The 11,222-nt window shown below is 47.6% G+C and overlaps 1 protein-coding gene and 1 non-coding gene across 2 annotated transcripts; both read left to right on the forward strand.

Annotated features, from left to right (window-relative positions):
- The first annotated feature begins 225 nt into the window (after positions 1–225).
- LOC103639982 (uncharacterized) lies at positions 226–8,099 on the forward strand. The gene is made up of 6 exons (XM_008662651.3): positions 226–467; positions 3,030–3,184; positions 3,420–3,472; positions 5,046–6,414; positions 6,512–6,661; positions 6,914–8,099. Exons 2-6 carry the CDS (start codon positions 3,043–3,045, stop codon positions 7,774–7,776), a joined length of 2,577 nt encoding a protein of 858 aa, XP_008660873.1. The 5' UTR covers positions 226–467; positions 3,030–3,042; the 3' UTR covers positions 7,777–8,099.
- Positions 8,100–10,852: 2,753 nt separating this feature from the next.
- Positions 10,853–10,925, forward strand: TRNAK-CUU (transfer RNA lysine (anticodon CUU)). The gene has a single exon. It is a non-coding gene; the product is annotated as a tRNA-Lys (tRNA).
- The last annotated feature ends 297 nt before the right edge of the window (positions 10,926–11,222 follow it).

Genomic DNA, 11,222 nt, shown 5'->3' on the forward strand with positions numbered 1-11,222 from the left:
GATCCTAAATACCATGTATTACAAGAAATAATTTTGGGAGTTGTTGGAAATACTCTAACCGAACAGGGCCTATTATCATATTTTTGCCGTTACTAAGAAGGCTGGTTTTTGAAAAAAAATACTTTGAGCCTTCGAGATATTTATTTTAATATTTTATTTTTTTTGGTTAAAATAGAAAAAAAACGACTTGTATGGGTCTGTCCGCAAGGTTTGTTATTTTTGAATTGAAAAAAATGAGGCCATTCTTCACTGTGCTGCAAAGCGTGCGCGGACTATCTTTGAAGGCGGTAACAGCTAGAGCGCGCACCTGAGAGGGAGAGAGAGGAGGAGCGCATTCCTCTCTGCCTCGCACAGTTTGGTTTGTTTCGCTAAGGGGAGGAGAGAGAAACAAAGGGAGATAACCCATGGAGGGGAGGAGCTCCAATTCCCTTCTCCGCATGCGCGAGCGATCTCTCGTCTCTTCCCCGGTATGGTCTCTCGCCTTTTCTTTTCCCAATCCTTTTCTCGACGCGCGGTTGTTTGGTTAGGATTTTAATGTGGGTGCTACTGCTTACTGATTTTGGGTAGTATTGTAATTGCGTTTACATTAATCGTGTGATCCTTGCCGAACTGCGGATTGGTGGATGGTGATAAGCCTTGGTAGAAACTGACAATATATGACAAACGCTTGTAAGATTAGTCCTATTACCCTTTACCCGCAATTTATGGTTGTCTTCGATTTGTGAGTGTCTGAATTTTTCAGTTGAAATGTTAATGTTCTTGGTACAGGAATTACCATTGACAGTTCGCAATTGGTTTTCCCTAAAAACCACTTCTGTATTTTATTTAGAACACAATGATTTCTTCATTGCAAATTTACCATCCTTTTCCAAATTAACAACTGAGTTATCGCAAAAGGGCTTGTAGCCTAGTAGTCACAGTACAACAGTCTCAGCAGCACCGCAGGTCGGGAGTTCGATTCTCCATGAGAGCGAATATTATAAAATTTAATTAATAGGGCTATAATCTATATACATCTCTATAAATAACCTCTCACATTTATATCAAATTAATCCTGCATCCCTCCATACACACACCCTCTACATCCGGCCCATTAACGAATCGGGTGGTTAAATTAGCGTAAAATATTAAAAAAGTGGTGCAAGAGGTTGAGTTTGAACCCAAGCCCTAATAGAAGAAGAGCAAGAGACTAAATGAAGTCGTCTAACTAGTAGAACATTATGGTCATTTGTTTTTAATATTGAATATAAATTGTACATATGTATATATGAGTTTTGTAAAATAAAAAAAATATAATTGTATCGGGCCGGATGAGCACTACGGGTCGAGGCTACGGCCCAATCACGACACGACTATCGTGTCGGACTGGCCCAGGCAATATTAAATGGGCCGTGCCCCGGACCAGTCCGCCAGACACGACCCATTTGGCCATCTATACCTCTGCACGATCATGATGGTCCTCGCCTCAGTTGCCGCCACCTCGTTCGTCATCCTGCTTCTTTTCTCTCTCCCCTCATGCCTTCGCCTCTGCGCCACCCATTCTCAGCATAGGGCGTGGGAGCAGGCGCCTTCTCCTCGTATTTGTCCAACACTAGCCTCGAAACCGACCCGGGCAGCGGCTATTGCACGTCCACGAGGGTGTTTCATAGCATGCACGCACCATCGTTTTTGCCATCATCGGACGTCCCATTCGTCTTCCCGGCCTTCGCTCTGTTCTTCCTCCCCAACCTGCTGCCCCTGCCCACGGTCGCAGCCGCGAGCCGACCGACGCTCGTCGACAAGGGTACGGGCGAGTCGGTCTTGCTCCTGGCTTTTCTTCGTGCGTGACGCCGAGGACACGATGGCGCCTGCTACGCTTAGGTTATCTTGGCGATGACGAGTCCAGATTTGAGATATTGGACAACCAAGGTGTAGCGCGGCAGCATTCGACATATGCTACAGAGTTGGTGGTGGTGTTGTGTCGCCTCGGTGGGTCCAGGGTTGGAAGACACTCGCATTCTCTCGCCCTTTTCGGACTGACGCCTGGTGCGAGTGTCTCTCGGGTTGGAGCTGCTCTGGTTGGGCTTCTTTCTCCGCTTGCGTGCTCTCTCCCTATATATATCTAGCGGTATACTACCTATGTCGCCTCCAGATGTCTATGTTTTCGTCGTGTCCTTCTCCGGCAACGAACATGTATGACTGCCCTCTTCCCTTTCTGGTCTGCGAAACCTTGGAAGTGGGGGAGGCGATGGATGGGGATCCCTGATTTGCTGCCTATGGTACCCATTCGATGGCTCGACATCGCCTGTCTACATGACCTTTACTTTACCACGATGTCGACTCACTTAGTCAAATAAAAAAACATTATGCAGAGAGCAGAGACAATCAATAAAAAATCTTGAGATCTTTTTGGTTGATAGTTTACGTGGGTATTGTTGTGAGCCGTCGCAACGCACGAGCAACCGACTAGTACTACTATATAATCCACCACTTTGAACATTGCAAAACCCACCCTACCAACCAAATCACCTCACACTCGTAACCTCCATTAAATCCACCAAACAAATTACACTCACCCTCCCCTCTCTCCCACTCCTCACTCACGCCGTCACCACCATATGAACGTCTGTGTTGTGCTGTGTAATTCGTAAGGAAACAACTGAGTTATCAAATATAAACCCCAAATGAGACATGTGCTGTACATGGAACTTGTATGTCAAACTTTTGTATTTGGTTCACATAATTGGAACATACATTCTCTTGCTGGGTTAAATAAACATTAGCCTTTAATTGATGCACCTATATTTTTAAGAAAAATGGATATCTGGAGCATCTGCAGTACTGAGCCTTTTATGTATACTGGGTTAAATAAACACTAGCCTTTAATTGATGCACCTATATATTTTTAAGAAAAATGGATATCTGGAGCATCTGCAGTACTGAGCCTTTTATGTATACTGGGTTAAATAAACTGGTTGTCTGGGTTTACCAATATATTGAGGTTGACTTTTAGGGTGTTCTGAATCTTGCACTTGGTAAATTGATGATAGCTTTGCTGGAACAATGGCTGAGAGCAAGCGGTTTGATACGAAGAGCACAGGTTGTCTTGAAGGCCTCTTCAACTTCCTTGCCCTCAACCAACGGTTGCAAATGCCGAAGACGATTGCCTATCGAAGGCACAGCGAAGGAAGTGACAATACACTCAGTAAGGTTTTACATATTTCTACTTTCAGTTTTGCATTTTGGTGATGCTTTTTATTATGTTAGCAGGATTGTTTGTGCCATGCCTTTTCCTAGTTATGTATTGGATCTGGGTCTTCTTAACCTAAATTTATCTTTGCTATTCATATCTGAAAGCTGACAATAGCAATGCAGGTTTCTTTATTTGGTCATCTAAAATTGTGGTGTGCTCACTACTTTTTTTTTTCTATTTGTTGTAGGAATGAAAGTCCCAAAGCCCAAAACTTGCAGTGAAAAAGATGAAAACATCCCGGTAGGTGCATAAATTGCAGTACTTTTTACTAACCACAGAAGCCTCATAGATTTTGTCGGTACCCTAAAACTAGGGTACCCCTTACTACTGTATCAAGACGCAGTACCCACGCGGCTACCTTTAGTCGCGTGGTAAAAAGGCTGTACGTGGGACCAGACCATGACTCGCCCAAGCGTCGGGCGGCTACTCTGGGCTAGCGACAGCACCGACCTCACCACCTGGGCAGGTCCGGTACCGTCGCGTGTCAAGAGAGCTGCACACTCTGGGGCATCACCAGCGGACCCAGACCCCCATGCGGAGGTGTCGGACCCCTGTATATACAGACCGGGCCTCCGGGTAAGGTCCAGGACCTCAACCGGCGCAAACCGGACCCCTAGGATGGGATCCGGACCCCTCTGTGTGGGATCCGGGCCGCTCACAGCAGGGTCCTGGGATTCTGGGACAGAGAATACCCAGGCCTTAATCAAGGCCAGGCGGGGGTCCGGAGCCGACACGTGTCCGGACTTATCGTGTACGCTTCTGCTCCCCGCCCAGGCGGAGACCCGATGCTGCCACGTGGCCTACTGCACGTGACGTAAGCCAACGGGCGGAGCCTGACGTAAGGCCTCTAGGCTACGCGGCCTCTGCATTTATTGAGGATAAGGCGCGCCACCTGTCTATTCCACTGGCAAGCGGTGTGCCACCTCTGCATTTATTGAGACCTGTCCATTCCACTGGCAGGCGGTGTGCCGCCTCTGCATTTATTGAGACCTGTCCATTCCGCCGGCAGGCAGCGACCTGTCCATTCCATAGGCGACAGGCGGCGTGCCTGTCCATTCCACTGGTAGGCGGCACGCCCATACTGCCGCGTGCACTACGCTCATCATTACGCACATTACCAAGGAAGCAGCCGCCGCATATCAATACTGCGTAGACTGCGGACATCATAGCGCCCGGAGATTGCTCAGGCGTCACTTGCATTAAGTTACTCCTACAATGTATTCCTTCCGTTATGCTTCTGGGCCCACATGTCGGGGCTCAGCATCCTTGTATGTGCCTCCCTTGAGCTATAAAAGGGAAGACACACAACGTTACAACACAAGTTCACTCAGACCTTCAGACAGGCTCACAAGCTCTCTCAAGCTCACAGACTCAATACAACACACAGACAGTGGAGTAGGGTATTACGCTCCGGCGGCCTGAACCACTCTAAATCCTCGTATCCACTCGTGTTCATCGACCATCTAGCAGACAAACAAAACGCTTAGGCCCCTCCTCATCTTAGGATTTAGGGCGGGTGCGTTCCGCCACCCGGCCAGTGGATTTCACCACCGACAGATTTCTACTGGTATATTGAAGTGCTAGATCTTACTATATCATTTGTATAATAGCACAACCAACAAACTAATATGATGACTCAAAATTGCCATGTTTGCTATCTATGAGAGCTTTGTAACCTTTGGTGATAATTTTCTAGTTGTCAATGCTAAATCACTAGGACGCTTTTCATGTATATTTCAAGTTATTGATGTAACTCCAGTCAAGTGTTAGTGCACCTCCCAATTGTTTTTCTAAGTCTACTTGTGGTGTTCAGTTGCAGAAGGAAACTAGCAGTGACCCTCAAATTGATAAGGCCAACATGTTCGTATGGAGGACACTCATGTTCAAGAGAAAAACACTCGGGAAAGACAAAAAGAAGAGCAGCTCACCGGCCAGCTCCCCATCCTCATCACGTCTGCTGCGCTCCAGATCAATCCATCACTCGAAATGCTTTGATTATGAGGTTCCTGATGAGTTAGCTGCACATTATCATGCAATGAACAACTCGGGCTCCATTGAAATGGGTTCTTGTCACAGTGAACCGACACCATTGCCACATGAGTGTCCACAACATCCCACTGTCCAAGAGCCTTGCAGGGCTTGTGGCAGCATGGATGGCAAAGGTAGCATAGATATGGAGGCACCCAGTGAGACAGCACCTGGGAATCTCACTGATGAGAGTGAGGCTCTCGCTACACAAAAAACTCGTGATGCTGCAACACATCCTTCGAAGGAGTTCTTGGATTTTCTTGAATTATTTAATGCACATAGGGAGCTATTTTTGAAGATTCTTCATGACCCTTCATTACTAGGAACACCTGAACAACAAGGGCAAGAAGCTTCATCCAGTGGTTCTGTACCATTGAACAAATTGGAATCATTTCCAAGACCAGGAGGGTCATCAGGGAAACGTAACCCTATATTTGATCGGAGTGACAGTGAGAAAAACATGCCAGAAATCCAAAGGTCACCATCAAGACCTACCTCTGACCCGGAAGCTGCAAAGGTCATCAGTACAAGAATGCCTACTGGTGTTGACAGCTCCGCAGTTTCTCTTGCAGAATCAAGGAGCCTGAAGAAAGCTGGAACAGCTTCAAACCGTTTTAAAGCTATCCGTAGAAAGATAAAAGATGTCGTAAGGGAGAACCGGAAAGAGCTTGCTCGGATTACCAAGGATGGGGTTTTCCACAAACTGCCATATGGCCAAAAAATGACTGGGTTGACCAGGAGCTCCTCCATGGAGAAGTTTGTCCAGGAGGAGAAACAAATCCGAAGGACATATTCTATTGCAGAATCAGTAGACAAGTATTCAACACTTTATGAGTCAATCTCTAGGGACTCAAGAATTTCTCTAGAAAGATTAAACATAACAATGGAAGGCGGTGCAAACTTAAATGATAAGAAGACGCCAACGAGCCTCAAAAGAATAACCTCTCTTCCAGAGATGCGGTTGTGTTCATCTCAACTAGAGGTCCTGCCTGAAGTTTCAGCTTCTCGGATTGGGTCCAAGATTTGGAATGTGGAATCTGACCGCTTTTCTTCACGTGGAACTGATGCCTTCAGTATCTGTGCGGAAGGAAATTCCTATCCTGATGATGTCACGGAAAAATCAGAAAATATTCACATTGAATTAAATTGTGGAGGTAAGATGGCAAAAGAAAGTTTATGTTAACACAACTTTTTTTTTCTTAGAAGACTTACAATATTGTCACTTTTTTTTTGCACAAATTGCTTTCATAGGCTTCTTGGAAGAAGATTTCCGCAGCATCCTTCGAACTCCATCTTCTCTTGGCCGGTCTTTCTCCCACCGCCGCATTAATAGTTTACCTTCCTTCGATCGGTCATTCTTTCAAGACCGTACTGGTAGTTTCACGGAGTGTTCTATAGCAGGTAAAGTATATTTGAACCCTGTGTTTACTATAGGATGCAAAAATCATTAGTAAAAGTTCATGATTTTTCTCTATTCAGAAGTACATTAGTTACCATTGTCAAGCACATCTTCTTTTTCCTATCAAATTGCAGCCTTTTCCATCACTAGCTGTATTTTCTGCACTATGCTGAAACTCTAAAACCCATCACTTGTATGTGTTTTCTAGCACTTCAATCCTTGTGACACTTTTCTTTTCTCAATACAATTTTTAGATTCAGAGCCACAGTTCGAAAACTTGCAGCTTGAGGACGAGGACTGGTTAGTCAAGCCACCACTGTCCGCAGGAGCATATGCTGCCAATTTCAATGATGAAGAATGGCTGGTCACACCACTGAAGCGCTCCCGTGTCATGAATGGTATTGACCATGAGGATGAAGAGTGGTTAGTTAAGGCGACGAAACTGTCTGGTGCCAAGGATGCTGATCTTGAAGCTGAAGAGTGGTTAGTCAAGTCAGGGCAGCCTAACGATGCTTTGGATTCGGACTTCCGCTTCATACACGAATTTTCTGAACAAGGTGCTGCAGAACCCTTGCACATCTATGTCAGTGACAAGAACGAGGCTGATTTCCAGTATGTCAAGGACATCCTCAAGAAATCAGGGTTCAGCTGCGGCGATGTCGACTGGTACGCGTCCAATCAGCCAGTGAGCCCTGTGGTCTTTGACGAGGCAGAATGCTCGTGTCAGGAGGTCAGCATGGCAAGCGATGAACCTCACAGCATCGTCAGGCGCATGCTCCTGTTTGATCTCATCAACGAGGTCCTGCTGGACATCTATGACTCCTCACTCGTCATCGGCCCATGGCACTCACGCTTCGACCTGCGAACCAGACCCATTCCCATGGGGTACCATGTCCTTGAGGAGGTGTGGGCGAAGGTGAGCTGCTACCTGAGCCTGCATTGGAAGGAAGGCCAGACGGTGGAGGACATTGTGGCACATGACCTTATGAGAAAGGACGGCTGGATGAACCTGGTATATGACGCGGAGTGCACCGCGTTGGACATGGAGGATCTGATGGTGGAGGACCTTCTTGATGACGTTGTCATTCAGATAGTGTTAGAATCCATTGATGAATGACTATCCGGAGCCTCTTTTTTTAACCAGCGGCTTGAGCTTCGCAGTAATCTGTTCATAAGGCTGAACAGTGAAGTGATATCCGAAGGAATGTACTAGATAGATGGATCGCTTGTCTGTCTCGCATTGTGCAACAGTAACTGTGTAGATCATTTTAAAAGATTGGCGATTCTATGAATTGTCAAATGTGGCAGATGTTGGCCATGCATACAAAGTTGGAAACAGAAGGTAAACAATAGATAAGAAATAGCGAAACAGATAGCATTATATACCTGTTAAATTCAACCAAACTGTCGTGAGTTTTTATTAGTCAATACTGGTATATCTAGGTTGTGTCTCCCCTACAAATCCTGGTGTTTTGTACTCTATTCATGAGTCTGTGGAAGGCACAATTCTGAGTGTGAAAAACACTACTCTGTTATATATGTGTGACTACGGCCATCTTTTCAGTGAATTGTCGTATATTTTTTTAACAAGTCAGCAAATCGTCATATATGGTTATAGATATGTGCTTGCAACTTGCAATCTTCTTGGGTTACTAGGAAAATGGACATTTTTCCTTTGATGTGTATTCTGGCATGCTTTTAGCGGCAGAGGTTATGTGAAATTCAAGCTGAATGTTTGAAAAGTTGAAGAGGCATCCATTATCGGCACGGGATCATTATGGTTTGAGCAAAATACAGTAGTGGTCCTCGAACTTGGCATGATATGTCACCTGTATTCTCGGACTCCAAAAATCATGAAAGCAGATCATGCAACTTGGTCGGTCCGTGCAAAACCGTCCAAACTGGGTTTGTTCAAATCAAATGCCAACGTGATATGCCATGTTAGAGCACACTGTAGAATAATGAAAGGCTTGCTATATTGCATAAGGAAGGGATTATAATATATAGACTCACATGAAACCCTAACCCTAATGGGCCGACAGCCCAACAGTGGTGCCGGCCCATACACACAGTTTAACACCTCCCGCAGTCCCAACAGGGGCACTACACACGATGAGACTGGAGTAGAGGCCGAAGGTAGCAGCCGACGGGTTGAAATCCCCCCGCATTCGCAGCGTCGTGAGGGTGCGAATGTTGCGGCGGGAGAAGAGACCGGTGTAGATTCTAAGAAGGCGATAGCCCCTAGATGCCGAGTTAGCCGAAGTCGAGGTGGCCGAGGTCGGGAGACACGTAGTAGGAACTTGTTCTTCGGGAGGGGTCGACGTTCGAGCGTCAACGATCAGCAGGGCGACACAACAAAAAGAGCACCGGCAGGTCAACCTTCCCGCTTCTTCGATCGTCCGGACGTCAAGGAGCCCTGCCAAGGAGGCCGACGGCAGCGCACGTGTCTGCGCCGGTCATGGTGTCCGCGCCCACGGCAGAATAGAAGGGGAACGACAGATCTGGCCGGGAAGGCCACGACAGCGACGGATCCGTACGGGAAGACGTGATTCAGCCAAATGGACGGTGGATCGAGCCGAGAAGGCCGCAACAACCTGGAATCCGACCGAGAAGGCCGCGGCAGCCACAGATCCAATGAAGGCGATGAAGGGGTGGACGGCGGGTCCAGCCGGACAGGGGCCTGCGCCGGACCCGGCAAGTGGTGTTGATGGCACCGGCGACGAGAGAAGCTCGAAGGGTGAGGTTGCACTAGGCCCAGCGATGGCAGCACTACGGTGGCTGCACAACACGTGTGAGGAGAAGACCTACGCGTGGGGGCACGAACGCTAGGAAGGGCGCTGCACTGGGGGTGCGTATGCCGAGGAGGGGCCGCCGGGCCTGGCCGGCAGTGGTGGGGAGTGGTCGCTGGGGGAGAGCGGCGCGCTGGGGGAGGGGTAGAGAGGCCCGGCGTGGCGGCACGCAGGAGGCCGGGGCACGGTCGGCCTCGGATCGACACGGACTCCCCGCGTGGCCGGTGTGGAGCAAACCCGTCTTGGCCCCGGTGGGCTCGGTCCGAGCCCCGGCGGCCACGACGTAGCGTGGTCTGGCCCTTGACGACCTCGACGCGGGCACACGTGCGCTCGCAGCCCTGGCCAGGGTGTGAGGCGACGCAGAGGCCTGACAGCGTGGAGGCCTGGCGGCGCGGCCGGCAGGGAAGGGCACGACCGCGGTCGGGGGAGGCACGCGCGCGCGCGGCCGGCCCGCGGCGACGCGGTCTCGGTAGGGAGCGGCGCGGACGCGGTCGGGCAAGGGAGGCCGGTGAGGGTAGGGGAGGGTGGCGGCTAGGCTGGGGCCAGCAGCCACCGGGGCCAGAGGGAGGGGAGGGGCGTTGGCGGTGAGGGAGAAGGGTCGCCTCCGGAAGGGGAGGAGCCTCCGGGGGCGGTGGTTGTGGTTTTCGGGTGGCGGCTGAAAGAGGTGGGAGGAAGTAACCCTAATCTGATACCATGTAGAAATGTGAAAGACTTAATGTATTGCATAGAGAAGGGGTTACAATATATAGACTCACATGAAACTCTAACCCTAATGGGCCGACAGCCCAACAGTGGTGTCGGCCCACACACACAATCTAACACACACTAATGAAAGTTCGGGGATCCAAGTGACACAACATGTAAGTTCGGAGACCTAAGTGATACAACGTATCAAGTTTGGGGACCCAAGTGACTCTAACATGTTACACTATGACGACCTTCGCTTTGAGAAAACCCAGTTTTGAATAGGCCACCAAGTTTTAGCTTCTATTTTTCTAGTTTTGAGAGTTTGGTAACCCAAGTGATATGGGTGTTTGGGATGGCTCCCTGTAGTTTATAATATCAATTTAATTAGTTTTAAAAATATTTTTAATCTAAATAATAAATACAATGACTTATTTAAATGTTTTCTAAAAGTTTACAGATCCATCTCCACGATTTTCTGGAGCATCTAATGACCTGCTTCATCCAACTCTACTAAATTTTCTTGAGCTGTCCCAAATAGGGTTGTAGTATACTAAGTTGGAGTATTTTGATGCATCTCACTCGTATGGCTTCAAATCAACGTATTTAAGTATGCACAAATGTGCTTCCTTTCAAGCAGAAGTTTCTTCAATTAACATTTGTTTCACCAGGCATCATTAGTAGACAAATTTTACAATGTAATATTTGAACAAACATAAAGCCTGTCTAGCTCAGTTGGTAGAGCGCAAGGCTCTTAACCTTGTGGTCGTGGGTTCGAGCCCCACGGTGGGCGTTTATTTTTAAATTTTTTTATTTTCGTTTTGTCTGTTTGTTTGTTTGGTTTTAACTTTTTTTTTTATTTTCGTTTTGTCTGCTTGTTTGATTGCGTTTGGTTTTAAATATTTTTATTTTTGTTTTGTCTCCTTGTCGGCTTGTTTGATTGATATTTTATTTTCGTTTTGTCTCAACGTCTGCTTGTCTGTTTGAATTCAAGCACGTTTTTCCTGGCTTTGTCGTAATGTCTCCTTGTTTTTCTGAATTCAAGCACGTCTTACTGGAAGTAAATGTCTCCTCACTAGCCCTGATGTCA

The sequence above is a fragment of the Zea mays genome, chromosome 1 (assembly GCF_902167145.1).
Source record: "Zea mays cultivar B73 chromosome 1, Zm-B73-REFERENCE-NAM-5.0, whole genome shotgun sequence".
Taxonomy (NCBI): Eukaryota; Viridiplantae; Streptophyta; class Magnoliopsida; order Poales; family Poaceae; genus Zea; species Zea mays.

Coding starts and splice junctions, on each gene's coding strand:
- LOC103639982 (XM_008662651.3), top strand. CDS start 3,043: ATGGCTGAGAGCAAGCGGTTTGATACGAAGAGCACAGGTTGTCTTGAA. Junction 3,185..3,419: donor AGGAAGTGACAATACACTCA/GTAAGGTTTTAC, acceptor TATTTGTTGTAG/GAATGAAAGTCCCAAAGCCC. Junction 6,415..6,511: donor CATTGAATTAAATTGTGGAG/GTAAGATGGCAA, acceptor TTGCTTTCATAG/GCTTCTTGGAAGAAGATTTC.